General features: G+C 38.0%; 1 protein-coding gene across 4 annotated transcripts in view; it reads left to right on the plus strand.

Annotated features, from left to right (window-relative positions):
• The window catches only part of EEFSEC (eukaryotic elongation factor, selenocysteine-tRNA specific), a 126,575-nt gene that overhangs the window by 36,597 nt on the left and 72,352 nt on the right, over positions 1 to 17,626 (plus strand). For 2 of the 4 annotated variants that reach the window (XM_075096033.1, XM_075096035.1), the window contains exon 4: positions 2,675 to 2,839. The exons of the other annotated variants lie outside the window; for them this stretch is intronic. In XM_075096033.1, coding sequence (XP_074952134.1) covers positions 2,675 to 2,839 — 165 coding nt within the window. The remainder of the gene's footprint in view (positions 1 to 2,674; positions 2,840 to 17,626) is intronic. 4 annotated transcript variants of the gene reach the window in all.

A 17,626-nucleotide genomic window follows, 5' to 3' on the forward strand; every position in this document is an offset into this window, starting at 1 on the left:
TATGTCTTAGGACATAGCTATCACGTGTGTGGTGAAACTGGTTTTTACAGTTGTAAAGAATTATGAAGCATAATGAATAAAAATAGCTTTAAAATTCTGCCAAATCCTTGGTAGGTGTTGTTTTATAATTGTACCATGGTTAAAAAAAGAGTAAAGTTGTGAAGTTGGGCACTCAGGAGTTACATGTTGGGAATTGTCTCCTTCCTTCATGTGTGTATTATGAGCTAATGTATAAGTGCATGATTCTTTATTCTAAACAACCCGTACCTCATTCCTTGCACAGGATAGACAGGGCTCAACTAGGAAGCAGCAGGTAGTCCATATTTTTTTTTAATTCTCATTATACTGTGTGGCCTCATTACTCCATCCAAACACTGCTCTGCATTCAGAATGATTAATTTCCTCCTGGACTTTTCGTTGGCACGCATCACTGTGGTCTTGAGTACTTGGCAAACAGTTAATTTACTTAGAAAAGATCTATAGGAAGTTTAGAGGTGACTTCAGTCCATATTTAGATTGGGAAGAACAGGCACAAAGGAGTGAAGTCCTCCAAGTTTACTAATTTTGGTTGCCAAATTTAAGGAAACTAGGAGCTTTTTTGGGATGTGTTTGTGTTCAGGTCATAGTATCCACCAGTTTTGATTGCAATTGTGAGTGTTTAGCACTTCTCTTAAAGCTTTGAGGTTTCTGTTTGGACAGTGTGAGGCACATAGTCAGTGATTACCAGTGGAAAGTTTCACTTTTAAGAGAATGACAGTACATGGGAGTTCTGGCATAAGCAAGTGCAGAATCTATTCTCTAGAGGAGCACTGCCTGCCTTCATGATGAAATCATCTTTCTCAGTGATGCTCTGCCTTGCTTACTGGGTGCCTTGCACATCTGCAAAAGATAAAAAGCATGGCCTGGATTTACCCTGTGCCCTGAATAAGGCAGGACCTGGAAAAAACTGTACGATTGTATAACTAACATTATATCAGACCCATATAAACAAGAGAAGACCTTGAGCAAACTGATGTTTGTTTCACAGGTACCCTTAGTTCTAACAGTGTGGGTTTGCCTTTTTTTGTGGGGGTGGGGGAAGAGAGGAAAAGTTCTCAGGTTTTCAAAAATACTAAGTTATATGATAAGTTATATGGTATGAAGCTTATATACTGTGAAGGGTGGGACACTTCAAACAGCTCTCAGCTAATTTTAGCTTGTAGTAGACATGTCACCCTTTCTGTGAATAAGCTTTAGGGAAAAGTAGCATCTTTGCCCTGGAGGGGTGCCCCTGTTATTTGCAAACAGCAGAAAATGGTCCTAAAACAAAGGCATAATCCTTTGCAGACTTGTCAAGGTTTGATTTGGATGCCAGGTTCAAAATACTTGTAAACTGCTGAAGTTAGGGTGCAGCACCAGTCTTCAAAAACCTAGGTATGTCTGGCTCAGGGTAGCCTGGCTTGTACAAAGGTAGGATGTTCCACATGGCTGCTGAACACTGAATGTTTTACCTCCTCCCAGCTATGTGTGGCCTAAGATGGGCATGGGGGTGTGATGTAGTATGGCCTTAGAATAGACGTAGCAAGGACAAGGCTGCCCACAGCAGTAGCAAAGTCTAGAGAGCTGGAGATAGGCAAGTCCTTAGTTCTGTCTTCATCTGGTTCCAGGAAGATTTACTGGGATGTTCCCCAGGGTTAAAACCTTTGAAGGAAATACCCACATTGCAGCTGTTTCTGTCAACTCTGAGACCTAATATTAGAAGAGCTGGCAAATGCTGTGTGAGCCCTGCCATTGAGCTTCAAGGTGTTATCCTTTCTGTCCTTGATAAGGGACTTTCTCCATTGTTCTGCCATTACAACTTGGGCTTAACCTGCAGTTTCTGACCTTAAGAGCAGACATTGAAGGCAGTGCCAAGTTTATATGCTGATGTTATAACAGAGGCAGAGATCGAAAGTGATTCAAGACAGGGGTGAAACAGTTCCTCTGAAACACTGTTGGGTACATGACTGCATTTCTATAATTAAGGTCTTCTGTCTATGATGATAAATTTTAAGAAACATAGTATTTGTCAGCAAAATAGAAATCCTAAACTTAGAGAATTTCTCTAGAAAATTGTATTTACATAGCTATTTTTCTTAGTGGTTTGATCCTCTAAGAAGTGTTAACAGAAATCTAAAGGGGAAGTTGACTTTGAAAACTTCTCCCAGTATAATAGTTTTTCTGGCAAGAAGGCAGGGATGGGCTTTATGGGACACTAATATCTCTATATAAGTTCATTTTCACGAAATCTAAAAAAGCTGAAGTAGCAAAACACTGTAAAATTGTACTGTTGAGAGGAGGGGGAAAAAAAGAAAAAAGGGGGGACATACAGGATTTTTTTTTTCTCTGCTTTGCTGCAGTGTTTATATTGAGTTTGGCAGCAACTTTATCACCAGTGCAGTTTTGCTAACCAAGCTAAATGTGCAGCACCAAATCTTTCTAAGGCAGAAAATCGAACTGTTCCCGCTGCTAAGTGTGCGTCTCCTCTATGGCACACAGTTAATTTGACATTGGTGCGTTCTAAGCTCATTGGGAGATGCCTGAAATCAGTAAAACTGCAAGCTTGTTCAATCAATCATCCGCTTGCCTTCATTTTGCTGTGTGGCTGTCATGACTTTTCACCCAGGCATGGTGCTGCTTTTATCTCTCTTTTCAGGTCCTGAAGTCTCAGGCTTACCTGCCATCAAGAGACCCCTCAGGACACTTCCTTATGGCAGTCGACCACTGTTTCTCTATTAAGGGTCAAGGCACGGTGATGACAGGGACTATTCTTTCTGGCTCTGTTAGCCTTGGTGACAATGTGGAGATTCCTGCCCTGAAGGTGAGTCTCTCATTTTCACTCCCCCCAGTTTTCCTGATAGAGACACTCAACAAAGAAGCAAGTGTTCTTTTCCAATCTGAAATTATTCTATTATTTTCAGTGTCTATTTTTTTCTAGTACTCTACTATAAGCAAGCTTACAATAGGAGGAGACAGAGATTTTTAAATAAGGCAGCCAGTAAAGTTACTTGCTCAATTTTAGTTGAATGAAGAGGAGAAGACTGACCTAGATTAGTGTGTTAAACTTTCGAATTCAGAAAAGCAACGTGGGCATGTTTCCAAGATAGGACATGCCCAAGGACTGAACAAGGTTTGAGTGATTTTACTTTCATTTGTGACAATATGCTGTAGTGAGAAGGCTTGCAAAAGAATCTGGCTAGGTTGGTTTCTGGAGATGTCTGGAAGCGAAGGAAGAGACAATACTAGGGCACTGAAATGCTTGATGCACATTCTCTTTCTTTGTTGGACCTTTAATTGGTGTCAGCATGTTCTGGGAGAACTGCTGGGATGCAGTATGTGGCTTGCTGCTGTTGGGCTTTATAGAGAGCCTGTAGCAAGTCAAGAGGTCTTTCAGTGGCCTTTTGAACTGGTTAGCTGTTGTTACTATTTTATTTCCTTCAAATGTATTAATCTTTTAAAAGGAAGTAAGGTTACTTTATGCTTGGAACAGGTAAAGACTATTTCACAGGTGCTGATTTGGACTGATCTGACTTTTCCTTTGTATTAATTACCCAATATGAGTCAAGACTTGAGGAGTGTTTTGCAGTTCCCACTTGCAGTGGACTTGGCCAGTTACACCCTGAGAGTAGGCAGCTTTTGGCTGAACAAGCCTGGATGGGACTCTTCTGGTGCTGTCAGTATTATCATCAAGTCATGTTACTTACTATAAGGGCCTAATCCTTTCATCGAGTGAACATGCTGCTTTCTCATTTTTGCCTGTACTTTGTGGGCAAGTGAAGGACTGAGGGAGGCATTCTGACTTCACCTGAAATATTTAACTGATAGCTGACAATTAACTTTTGGTCAACCTCTTCTGTGATACCTGTGACCATCTAGTTTATATTGTATTGTCATCTGCATAGAAGTGATGTGCAAGTTACATACCCCATCACGCCTGCCTTCCTAGTAGTGCCCACATTCTCATCTGCAGCATGCAGCCTGTTCTGGGAGCCATGCTTGTAATTCCTGCAGGGAATATGCTTTGCTGGGATTGTAGCTCTGGTTTCAACAACTTTTGCTTTTCCCTTACCAGAGCTCCTTCCCTTTTCTGTTGTGCCCTGCTTGCTGTCCTGCGCCTGCCTGCACAAGGGGTCCAAGGAGGGACAAGTAATTGAGAGTTCCGGCTGAGTGATGGCTCCTGCCCAACAAGGGTCTCACATAGCTGAGTTAGCTGCTTTCCTTCTGGCATAGCACTGGCCAAAATTCCTGTCACTTTATGCTCTGGAAGATGGGGGTGAGACAGGCAGAGTAATTATGTCTTGCAAAGAAAGAATGCGTAACTAGATTATATCTGTAAGTGACTGCTCAGCTCTTCAAGTATAATCCAATAATGTTTTGGAGAAATATGTTTAGGAACTAGCGCCTGTTCTTTTAGAATCTGTATAGAAAATAATATTTCAGTTGGAAGGGATGTACAATGATCATCTAGTCCAACTGCCTGATCTCTTCAGGGCTAACCAAAAGTTAAAGCATGTTATTAAGGCCATTGTCCAAATGTCTCTTAAACACTGACAGGCTTGGGGTATTGGCCACCTTTCTAGGAAGCCTTTTCCACTGTCTGACCACCCTCTCTGTGAAGAAATGCTTCCTAATGTCAAGTCTGCCAAGGGAAAATGTCAAAATTATAATGAATAACTGCATATTGCGAGTGGGTATTTAAGAAGACAGTAGGAAGGACTTTTAAGTGGGACCTCAAAAGATGCTTTCTTCCCAAGTGACTGGGGGAGCAGTGAAGTGAAAGGCAAGTTAGGCAGATAAACAGGTCATTGACAAAGAGAAGCCAGATCACTTGGCTTTTATGGCATTAGCAACTGCCCTCAAAGTTTTATTTTCAGTTGCTGTTTATGAATTAGTCCTTCTACTGCCTTGTATGAAATAGATGTGTCCATACCTCTGCGTGATAATAGTAGTGGGCAGGGTTTTGCATTTGCTTTTTGCCACTAGCATCTTGTGAATATTCGTGTTCATATTGTACAGGTATGGAAACCAAGGCACAATAAAAGGAAGCAACTTTTATAAGCTTGAGTTGTGTGTTGTACTTACCCCTGCTAGCATCATGCAGAGCTGGGTTAGGATACCTATAAAAGGTCAAACCTTTCTCAGGCCTACAAGGTAATGGAGGAAGCACATTTCACAACACTTTGTGGTTTATGACTCTCTCTGACCTTTTTTTGCCCTGACCCTATGGTAACTGAGATTGACAGCTGGTGCCCACTGGGCATTTAGGGACATTACAAACCAGCTGCTTTTTAAATTTGAGGAACCCTCTCACCAAATGAAGTGGCATCATCTTCCAGTTCTACTAATGGACTTCGACATCTTTGACCGCTTGAACCTGCACAAAGGAGGGACACAGCAATTAAAAATAAACAGTGACATTCTCAAACACCCATGCTTGCTATGATTGAGGCTGAGAGCACCAGCAGTGCATGGATTCCTTTATGCTGTTGCCTATGTAAATTGCCATCTGGGGTTGATTATCCATACAGCAAAAAGAAAAATTATATATATGTGTCGGCAAAAAGCTTTGACGCAGCAAACAGTTCGCTATCCAATTGAGTTAGTACTATTTGCTCACTAGCACTTGAAATCTACCTTGAAGAGCATGAACCTAGGATTTCTGCAGCAAAAACGTAATATTGGCAGAATTCTGAATGTTCTTTAAGATTATTTCAATGGTCTTTCAATCTCTACAGTCTTCCAGTTTATAAACTGTAACAACTCATGATATTCTTATTTCTGCTTTTAAAAGTTCCTAGAGTTTGAATAGTAAGGATTTTTAAAATATAGATTAATTTTATTTTACTAATAGGTTTGGGGATAATCACTTCAAAATACTGATCTAAGTATATTTTGTGTAGTGAATTTAGTTTAAATGAGCATGATTGTCAAATTGTAGTGCTGCTGTGTCTGTTTGAGCATGCTTTAATTGAAAAAGGAAGGCATTTTTTTCTAGTGGGGGAAAATTATCTTCACCTTCCTTATCCAGGTGAAAAAAAATCATAGTAGCTTAAGAACAGCAGCAACTTAGAAGGTCAATGAGAAACAGGTGGGAACCAGGACTTTTGTTCTTATTGGTTCCCTGAAAACAACAACAAAGAAAACCACCCCACAACAACAACAACAAAAATATCCCTGTGTGAAAAGTAACGCATGGTATGTGGTCTTCCTTCTGCCCAGTGTTAGTGATTCTAGCTTTGGATTGCACAGTTGCAAGCACATTAGAAATTCTGGAAGATTGAGTGAAACAGGTGATAACATGTTAATATTCATTTAAGGATGTTTTGCAGCACAATAAATGTTCCAGGTTGGTTAATAAGAATCCCTCTCTGTCTTAAGAGTTGTGAAGGATCATAGAAGAGGTCAAGTCTGAATTGAATGAGAGGGCAGAGATAGATGTACACAGTTAAAGGATATAAATCTGCTCATCCTGAAAGTGTTGACTCAGCATTGCCTTACCTGTGATCAAGTGCTACAGGTATATAGCAGCCACAAAGGATGTCCGTGGCAGCCAAGTACAAAGACCACTGTTGCTTTTTTTTCAGAGCTTGTGAGAAGTAGAAACTTTTCTTCTTGCTTTATAGTCAAGTTCCTCTCTGTTCTGTTTAATGTAATTATTGACAAATGTTAGAGCAAGTTAATGCAGGCTGAATGGCTGGTGGATAACAACTTCACTGCAGCATATATAAAAGTACAGTAGGCTGCCATTTTGTACTGGATTTTGTTAGCAGTTCACGAGTGCCTTGAAGGTTGAGTAGCTGTGTTATTGGTAAATCGTTATGTTGATGGTTATCTGTAGGGGTTCATGTGGGGAATTTTGTGTGCTGAAGCTGAATAATGTATCTGGTGTAGTATTGTACAAAGTTATTTTTTATGTAGTAAAGCATGTGGACACCCAATATGAGACTGACTTTGGGAGATGCCTCTTCAGGCATCATCAGATGTTTGGTCTGCTAGGTGTGGTTGAGCTGTTATCATTAAAGGGGAAGAGGAATGTTCATACCAGGTCCAACCTTCACTGTCCCTGAGGTTTGCAGTATACAATTGCCATTATTAATGTTAAGCATTTTGATCTTAAAAGCGTGTTCATGAAATGCTTCTCTTGTTGGAGAGTAGTCATCCAGGTGTTTCAGTACTCTGATATACTTTCAAGAGGTCACCAAGAGGTGACACCAAGGTGTCTTTCAAGAGGACATCAAATATAAAAAAATACGAGAAGCTTGCTTCTGTTTATCTCAAGTCTCCTAGTAAATGAGAGTGTCAATTTAAACCAGTAGTAGATTGTGTCTTGGCAAGGGCATATTTGCTGTCAAATTATATTGGCTTTATGAACTTTTAAGAAGCATCATTTGTAAGTGCGATGCTGAGAAGCTTCATATACTTTCACCATATGAAAAGAGATTTTTTTTTTTTTAAGCTTCTCTGTGGGCTAGATAACCTTTGCCTGTTTTTTGGCAAACATTCTGTAGTTTTTATGGCTCATCCAACAAAAAATTCTCCGGTGTCTGATATAATAACCCAAATGGTATTTGCAAGACTATTTCCTTGAAACCACTCTTCAAATTATAACAGATAATCTGCTTTTGCCCACAAGTACTTCAGCGTATCTGATGTCCCAAGACCTCTGATTAGTGAGCTTTAGTATATAAATGTAGTAAGAACTAATTTCAATGTATTTAAGGACTTTTTGCACAATTGTAGAGTTGCACGGTTGAGTCTTGTCAGAGAACATTTAAATCTCAGAAAACGAAGTTGGATCAAACACTGCCAAAATGGATCATGAAGACACTTTCACGTGGACTTTCATCATGAAATCTTAAATACGCCTTTAGCACTTTCATTTTACATTCTTTGGTTGTTGTAATATACCCCTTCAAATTTCAGGATACCTTGACTGGTTTTTGCACTGCAAATAGATAGAACCTTGCTAAATTTTCTGAGAGTGTGTCTGTATGCTGTTTCTACATCTGGTTTTTTCCAGTGGTTCTTGGATTTTTCTTGCCCAGTATTGACACAAACACAGCCTTTAAAATTCTGTGTTTCATCTGCTATGGAAGAAGTCTAGCTTGCCTTGAACACTTCCTTTTCATTGAAATGACGTGAAGGAGGGCAGTTCAGAAGATTGAGGCAGGGGAGAATCAATTAAATGTAGCTCGTAAATCATGAAAAGGCAGTTCATAATACGTATTAAAATATGTGGGTGACAAATACAAAAATCTTAAATCCTAAATCAATAAATTAAACATATACACATAATGTTATACATGAGGTTTAATTCAGTAAAAGTATTGAATGGTTTCTTTAATTGTCTGCCACTTCTAAAGCGTGGGTTGTGTTTTTTGAAGATTTCCCCCTTTCCTAAAAAACATCAGTGTGAATCCTTCTGGTTTTGCATCTGCTGTGGCATTTACTTGAAAGCAAAACATGCAGGATTTGGCTTCCACTGGGAAGTATTCCGCTTAAAACATTTAGAATATTATCAGTTGTTTTGAAAGAATTAAACTCCTCAGCACAGTTCTTTGTGGTTAAGTAAAGGATTAAAGACCTGATCCAGTGCCTGTGGAATGAAATTTAGATCTGGCAATAAAAACTTCTTAAATCTTTTTGGCTCGATCTCTTGAGAGAATAAGAGTAGCAGATGCTGAGCTCTTTTTAAAGATCAGTTCCCTCATTTTCAATGTATGGTTTTGTAACTTTTTACTGTGTGTTTTTTTTGGTCTTGTTTTTTATTTCTGTTAACAAAAAAAAACCCAAACCCAAACCCAAACAAAACAAAAACAAACCAAAACCAACACCCACCCCTTAAAAAAAACCTAAGACCCCAAAGAACAGAATCCATTTTGATTTTTTGTTAAAAAAAAATTCTAGTTAACTTAAGACTTTAAAAAGACTCATGAATAAAAACACTTAAGAGATTTCTATGTTGCTATTCTTTCTCTACCTGTTACTGAAGTACAGTATTTAGTTCATATAGCTTACATTTTTTTATTGTGTCATGTAGGTACAGTAAAAAGAGGGAGCAAGATCAGGAATTTGTGTGTTAAGGTTTGTTTTATTCAGGACTGGGGATAAGACATAATAGAGAGAGAGATGGAAATATATCGGGGCAGGGGGTTAATTTTTTTTTTCCTACTTGGTCTGAACAGAAGGGAAGGAAGCCAGGGGGAGAGCAGCCAACCTGAGCAGTGCTAATCCAAACCATACACTGTATTTTTGGAGCTTGTATGTCTAATGTGATCTCTGTAGGCAGAAAAGTGGCCTAGTTGGTGCTGGCCAATTAACTCTTCAAATACTAAAATTCATCTGCAGCTTTTCTTGGAGGTCTTGGATGTACCCTGTGCTCCCTGCTGGCTAGAGACAGTTGGGGTACAGATTGCCTTCTAATGGATTACAAAAATTACCCAAAGTATACAAGTTTCTTCCTAGAGTGGATCTGAAAAGGGAGAGATTTGTGTGTAATTTCTGCATTGCTTCTATCCACTTAAACCATATTTAAATGACTCTTTGGGATCCAGGCTCTGCATGGAAGTGCAGCATTGCTGGAAACAGTACTGTTCTCCAAGGTAGACTTTAACTTCTCTAGTATTTCTGTGACACTGATTCCTTTTTCAGGATTATCTGCAATGCTGACTGGTTGTGGTTAATGCATGACATAATTTGAAGTGTGTATTTTGTGCTATTGCCACACAGATAATTTTGCCTTAATAGTTAGAAAGTGCATAGAGTTGTTATTGCTTATGAACTGGAATGCTGTTCAATGGGGTTCAAAATGAAAAAATAATACAGGAACATCTCAACTCTGAGTAGAATGAAAATACTGTGTGAGATGAATGTCCTATTTTTTAATACAATGACTGATTTTCTTAGATAAATCATTACATTTTTTCTGTTCAGATCTCAATAAATCATTTATCTCATGAGAACTGTTAAAAAGTGACAGTAAGTTGTTACAGAAATACAAAGTGGGAAAGAAACTGAGCTGAAGAACAGGGAACCAATGGACTAACAGGAAAATTATACAGGAGTTGTTGTTCTGAGGTTGGTCTTGGCACTGAAGTGTAATAGTTTCACTAGTGACTGCACTTTACCTAGGCATTCTCCCCACTAGCATGCCACATTAGTGTGGCCCTCCCAACTAGTGTAGGCTGCTGGCAGATGTGACTCCCATGTGTAGTCTATGATGCTCAGTATTCTGTAGCTTTTTGGGAATTGCCGATGTACTGAATTGCTGGATCTGATGGAAAAGTTCGGTATCCTGGTACAAAAGAGTACCACAATTGAAGAAGTGGAATATGTTCTTGTATGTTAGGGAGCAATTTGGCTTCAGTATGGCAACATACTTAAGGATAAACAAATATGTAGGTTTGTGACTCTGAAACAAAGTTGAAAAGAAACCCAAACATACAGTAAGCTATTAAGATGACACCTGACGCTTAGATTTATTTCTATGACTTTAACTTACCTCATCAGCTCATTCTACTTTTTCTCCTTCCTATCTCCATCTTTCTCCATCTCTATCTTCTTTTCCTGTCTCAAAGTTTGCTCTTCAAAGTGATGTTTTCCATTACACCATAGACTGGAGAAACGGTTTTCTCCCTCCTTTTTCTTAGCTGTGGTTGCAATCTTCAGTAACAATGCAGTTGTGTGTACTTCCTTTCCCTTCCCCTCAAGTACATATTGGCTTGAAGCCTCTGGTGCTTGAAACTAGTATCAGTCAGGGTTAGATGAGAGGCCTTGGGATGGCATTTTTGAACTTGTTTCCATAGGATGAAGCTAAGGTGGGTCCGATGAGAGAAAGGACAAGACCTGACAAACATTGAGTGGTGTTATCCTGTCAAGGGCAGTTTCTGAAGATGAGTCAGCAGGTTCTGATACCTCCTCTACAGGGTATGCCAGCTATTGATTTCCTAGGGCTAAATGTCTTGCATTTGTAGTTTGAAAAGGAATCCTGAAGCCATCTAAAGTGGGTACTCTAAGCAATGGTCCTGTAAGCTGCGTACAAGAGGAGAAAGGACAACTTGAGCCACATCTGGGGTGCAACTGAGCGAAAACATGCATGTTATCCTGGACTTATTTGGTAACGTATTTCCTGTTGAACAGTTGCTGCACCAGTGATCAAGTATTGCGTTCTTGGGTTTGTGTACTCTGGGGTTCACAATTAGTTTGAAACTAAGTTAAGGGACATTACTATAGTAATAACAAAACTTTCATCCAAATGCCTTTTTGTTTGAACTTTATGGTAACTTTTTTAAGCAAAGGATGGCTGGTTTGTGTTTGCATAACTTGTTTGCTTAAGCATTGCTGCTGCCAGGTCATTAACTTTATTTTTATTTCTTTTAATTTATCAGGTAGATTTGTTCTCAATCCAATTCAATTGAAAACAGACCCACATGCACGTATACATACCGTTTGAGCAGGAATCTTACTGGAATGCTTGAATAGTAATTGGAAAGGTAACCTCCTACATGGTAAACATAGCTTTCACGTTGCTGTGAATGTAACTTTAGTATAAGTAGGCTTAGATAGGGCAGTGAGTAATTATCATGTTTTAAATATTTAAGTTCAAGTGCTGGAGGCTTTGGCAAAATTTCAGTAACCAGAGTGAAGGAACGGATGTCACTTTTTAATCTTCCTTGGTCATCCATATACAGTACAAGTCCTCATTTGATAAGGCTTTTAAGAAGCAGAACAATTCAGCAAGTGCTGCATTAATGAAGCTATTATAAAGTTCTGCTCAGGTCTGGGCATGCACAAAAAAGGATCTGAATATTGAAAATGTTATTTAACTGAGACTGTTGGAGGTAAACTTTTCAATTTGACCAAAAGATGGGAGAGTGTGGACCAGTGCATAAGTGCCCAGGAATCTATAACCAGGCTGTTACCAGAATACTTTCTTGAAGTATATTACTATAACATCACAGAAACCCACTGGATTTTGTGCCTTGTACCATGTGTTCCTGAGATGACAAAACTAATTTTTAATCTTTGTTACTACTATGAAAGTCACATGAGAATTGGCTTTGCTCTTTAAATGTTTGTTGAGCTCATCACCTGAATTTGTTGTCATGTGCCATGTCTTGTTGAAACTAAATGCAATATATATCTCTTCACTAGAGTGTTCCCATAACTTCATATTACAATAGCTGGTGCAGTTTGACATGAAAGAAGTAGTAATACTATAGAGAGCCAATATTTACAGCGTCAGCTGGAATAATGTAATTACGTAAGCTTCCCAGATAACACTGTGGTGAACATGGTACAAATGCCTAGATACAGGTTTTCATTTGCAACTGCCTGAAATGAAAACTGCAACTCCCAGGCTCTTCATGGTTGTAAAGATTATCTTGAAAGCATATGCCATAAAATGCACTTGGCTTCTCTTTTTCTCTCCTAATGAATAAATAATCAGGAATAAATGTTTCATGCTTTAGAAATCACAGTGAAAGGTCAAATAGCCTTTACAAAGAGTCACTGTAGCTAATAGATCTTTAAATGCTTAAGTTGTAGACTTAAAAACTATCAGGCCTTTGTGAAAGTTAGATTTAGTAATTGACCTGTCTTCTGTCTAGGCAACCTGGTTTTTAAGATATATTCTGTATATAGGGTGGGTAGTAGATTTTTGTAAAAGGGTGGCAGAGATGTCCTTACTTGTTTTTCAGTTTAGGTGGAAGAAATAAACCATGAGAATGGATTAACTCACTGAAAGCAATGACCCTGTTATATACGCAGACTTTTTTTTTTTTTTTCCCCAACAGAAAAGAGAGAGAGGTTCTGAAAATTATTTGGAAGCTTGTTTATCACAAGTTTTGTGTGAGGCTTCAGAATCTCTTAAAGTTTTTCTGCTCTTTCTCAGTATTCATTTAACCACTCTGGTTTTGTTTTCTTAATTTCAGTTACTATGTTGTAGTTGCTCTTTCTTAATATTATATTAATTATATAATTAATTCCAATAGACTTTTATGCTTACCATCCCTAGAAGAGGTTGTCTGATGTGCAACACCTAGTACGTAGGACTGCAACAAGGTAAATGGTGGCTTAGGGAAAACATATGTGGTATTTTAAATCAGTTCAGTTTTAAAATATGGGTGTTATTTATGTGGTATTTTCTTTGCCTAGTTGAAGGCGTTGATCCTGCTTGTGGAAGTTCATTGACAATAATTTGAAGTCTTCAGGAAGTGAGGAATATGAAGGTATACCACAAACACTCAAAACAAAACCACAGAAAAGATGATTGTGAGGGGAAACTAGAAAATATGTATTTTTAGTAAAGACTGAAATAAATGCCAATGAAACTAAAATAAATGCCCAGTGTTTGGCCTTGAGTCAACACAAAGCAACACCAGTTAGTTTAGTCTAAATGCAAAGAAGTATGGAGAACTTTGTAAAAATAAAATAAAATGCAAAAATCCCACCCTGGACACTTTGAGTTTTAGGAGAGAATTGGAGTGATTGAATAAAAGCAATATTTTGTACAACATGTGTGTTTATTTCAAATGTTCCTTTTCTGCTGTTGATGTGATGCTCTTGTTTGGGGAGAAACAGTTGTTTGTACAAAACGTATTAATAATGTGGCAAGGACCCCAAAATTGATGCTTCATTCCAGTCTTGTCAAAGGCTACTTGATTGCTTGGGCTTTAGAGGAGGTTAAGTGTCTTAGCCAGAGTGTAGATCTTTTATCTCTGATGGGTGGAGGTGGAGGAAGTTCTCCAAGGTGGTGATACAGACTGGAGTCGCAGCTGGCTCTGAGCCCTCCCATGAGGCTATATGTGAGCCTGAGATGCTACATAAGGTTGAAGTTCAACATAATTTATTCTAATGTGTTAATATGTCAGGTATGCGGTTCCTTAAATAGTGGGGAAAATGGTGGAAATCTCCAATTTGGTATAAGTCATGATGTGTCTGCTTTTCCTTCTTGCAGCTAGTGCTAACAAATTAGTCAAAAGTTCTAAGTTACATTCATAGTCAAATACTTTTTTCTACTACAGAATGTTAAAAATATTTTCAAGTCTTTCTTAACTTGTGTCCTTGCTTTGTTTTCCTCTTCACTTTTACCACCCATCCATCCTATCTGTTCAGGTTGTTGAACTTCTGTTTTTCAATCCGCTTTCCAGGTGTGCAATATGTGCAGACAACACATAAATGGTTGTCTTCCCTGAAATCACAGGCTCTATTCTGGCTTTTAGAGAGGCTTTTAAAGATATTTTAAAATCTGTGGGAGGGAAATCTTTGCAAACTTCAGGTTTACTGTTGGGAATAGAGGTAATAAGAGTAACAAGAATATGTTTAGGGAAGACAGTTAGGCTTCAGTAGCATCTGCCTCTTTAAAACATGTATATGCTGGACTGATTTGGTGGACTACCAGAAACACTGAGGATTTTTTTTTTTTGTTAAAGGGATGTTTTTGGCAGGCAGCTAAGCAGTATTTTTTAAAAAAACTGATGCTAATTTTCTAGAAAAAAACCATACAAATGTGAAGATAAAGGTTCTATTAACTTTTTCTTTTCAGGGCATTTTTGGTTTTTCCTTTGCACAAGCTTCCTGATTTGTTTTTTTGATTAGTAAAAGCAAAAGCCTGACAAATTCAGTTTGTGGGTGTGGTGGCTTTTTTGTTCTGGTTGGTGGTTTTTTTTGTTGTTGTTTGGTTTTTTTTAATGTTATTCTAATTCTGCTCTATGAAGATTGCATGAAGGTAATTAATATTGGCAAGATGTTTTAGAGATTCATATGTGAGAAGAGAGATGGGCAAAGCAATTTTTGTGTCTGACTTAAAGGGGGGCAAGAAAGAAAAGTTAACATTAGGGCATAGTTTTGTGGTTATGGTGTGACTCACAAGAAAGTCTTGGGCCATCTGACATGTACATTACAAACAGTTGTAAAAACATACCATTAGATATCCACAATGTGTAGTGGCCTGAGTTAATGTTATTTTGAATCCATAATGTTAAAGTTGGCACAGTGAGTATAACTCCACCAGTCAAACATTGCACTATTGCTTTTTGTTTTACATCACATTGTTGTCCCTGATGGACAAGGTCCTTTCTGATCAGCTCAGCGGTGAAGTTTTAATCCTGCCTTTCATTTGTTCAGTGACATCTAGTAATGCTGGCACTAGCTAGGGCTTTTTACTTGAGTCAGGATTTAGATAGACTTCAACAGAGAGAATACAGTGATACAATTAGAATTTTTATAATTATGCAGTGTTTTACAATATGCGTGCTTGTTTTCTTGCTGTTTTCCTGTATATGGAAAAACAAGTTTGCAGAAGGTTATATTTCTGTTTAAATGTGATTATATTTTTAAGTTTTCTGTAATGTGTCACTAAATCACAAACTCTGTGGTGATAACTTTCCTCAGTGTGAACCGTTGCATAAGTATAGTTTTGAATGCATTGGATCTATACCTATATCTGAGCATGACGATGTAGAAATGAGTCTTGTATCTTCCTAATGCTTCATATACTGTTAAGATTTCTTGGGAACCTGTTCAGAATTTGAATTTGTGGTGTTTTCAGTTTTTAAAAGTAAAGGCTTTTGTAATGGATTCATTAGTTTCAGTCTCAGCTGTGAAGGAGACATCATAAACATTTAATAGATTTTTGGAAGCTTTCTGGAAAATATAGTATCTGTGGTATATGCCATATGCAAGAGAGTTTTTTATATTTTCATTTCAGAAAGGTGTGGGGGGTTTTTTTCTTACAAAGGTATGAAGATGAGCTTTTTGCCACACCTTTGAGAGTAAGCTTTAGGGTCTGATTCAGATTCTGTTTCGTCGTAGCTTTCTGTGTTTATTTCCCCCTCAAAAAGAATTTATTCAATCTATCATTTTTTACCTGTGTTTGTAAGTCAAATATTAAGACTTTAGTACGTTGATATAGAAGCTATGAATGGCATTTAAAAAGTAATTTTCACCATGCATAGCAGTTATAACGAGGGATTTGGTCTGAGAGGTTGACCATGTCTCCTATGCAGGTAACAAGAGGAGAGTACTTTTCAGAGAGCACAGAGCGTTGGCACAGGAAGTCCTGAAAGCCAGGTGTGTTGGCGTTTTTGTGGGGGAGGGTTTTTGTTAGATTTTTTTTTTTTTTTCCTAACACAGGTACTGAAAGTTAAGGTCATAAAGGAAAACAGATTGTCAGAGATGCTGATTATCCCAGTTAACAGTCAAATAATTTGCAGCCATGAGAGCTCAGTGTTCATGTAAATCAGGCTGTTTTTATTTAATGATAGATTTAGTTGTTTAACTGTAAAAAATGGCCAGTGAAGTACTGTAACTGGGTTTTTTTAATTTTTGGGTCTAAGACTTTCCCCTGCTATATTTATAGAGCACATTAGATGCATTTCTCATATGCAGTTTTTTATGTGGAAATTCTATCTAGTTTAAGTTTGTAGCACTCTGATAATGATCAGAATTCTGCAATAATGAAAAATAAATCAGAACTGGAATAGGCAAATATTGGGGCTTTTGAGTCTTCAGAGTAATTTTTTATTGTGTTTTTGTTCATAAATACAGCAAGCTTTAGTTTCTGTGAAGCAGACATCTTAGTGAAAATGGGATAAGCTGAAACCAGCACAGGCAGGTGCTGAACAAATGCCTCCAATGAGCTCTCACAAGGATTGTGTTATAGATCTTCAATTCTTTTTATTAGTCTGCTTGGAATCTCACTTCTCAGATCTGGACTTAATTGCTGGGTGAATCTGTGACATAAACATCCAGATCTATACCTGTTGCTTAAATACAATTCCAGCCAGACTTCCAAGTAGGGTTTACCCCTTGTACATCCCAGAATCACTCAGGTACCTTCTCCTCAGAGGTGGTACATTGTTGCTTGAAGATAATTTTAACCAACAAAATTACTAGAGCACACACCTGGGGTATTTAGTTATGTGTTTTGAACCATACCTAGAGGTTCACACATGGACTTAAGTGTTCCAACAGTATGAATGTATTCAGCCTGATCAATTATTTTTAATATTAAAAGTCAGCAGATGGAGCCAAAGGCTTGTAGAAAAATTACTTGTGCTGAATGTCTATTCAACCACAAAGCCTACTAAGTTTAACTAATAATGTTTCTACTGAAATTTATAACAGCAAAGCTATTTATTTGCTGCTAAACCTCATACTAGCATCCCTTTCTCATTCCCATCTCTGTGCAGAGTGAGAACTCACCCTTTCATATACTGGGGAGTCTAAGATGACTAAAAAGCGTAAAATTTGAGAGGGAACCTGATTTTCTTTGTAGATTTACATCTGTGGAAGGCTTTCTGCAGCATTGTTCACCACTTTATCAGAAAAAAATGGTGTGATATTTTGTCAATATTTTTACTTCTACAAGCACAGTAATTGGAATCCACTATTGAGGGTTAGACTGGAATCCATTACAACCTCATTTTCATTATTGCACAGTTGGTAAGGTACTGGGGTTTCATGTTTTTCTTCTGAAGCAACTGAAATAAGCCTTTGCCTTAGATAACATGTCAGACTTGATATTCTAATAGACTGACCCTATGCTTTTGTTAAATATTAACATGGTTTGGGGATTTTAAATAGTATCTGTAGAAAAATAAGAGAG

The sequence above is a fragment of the Phalacrocorax aristotelis genome, chromosome 6 (genome assembly GCF_949628215.1).
Source record: "Phalacrocorax aristotelis chromosome 6, bGulAri2.1, whole genome shotgun sequence".
NCBI classification, from domain to species: Eukaryota; Metazoa; Chordata; class Aves; order Suliformes; family Phalacrocoracidae; genus Phalacrocorax; species Phalacrocorax aristotelis.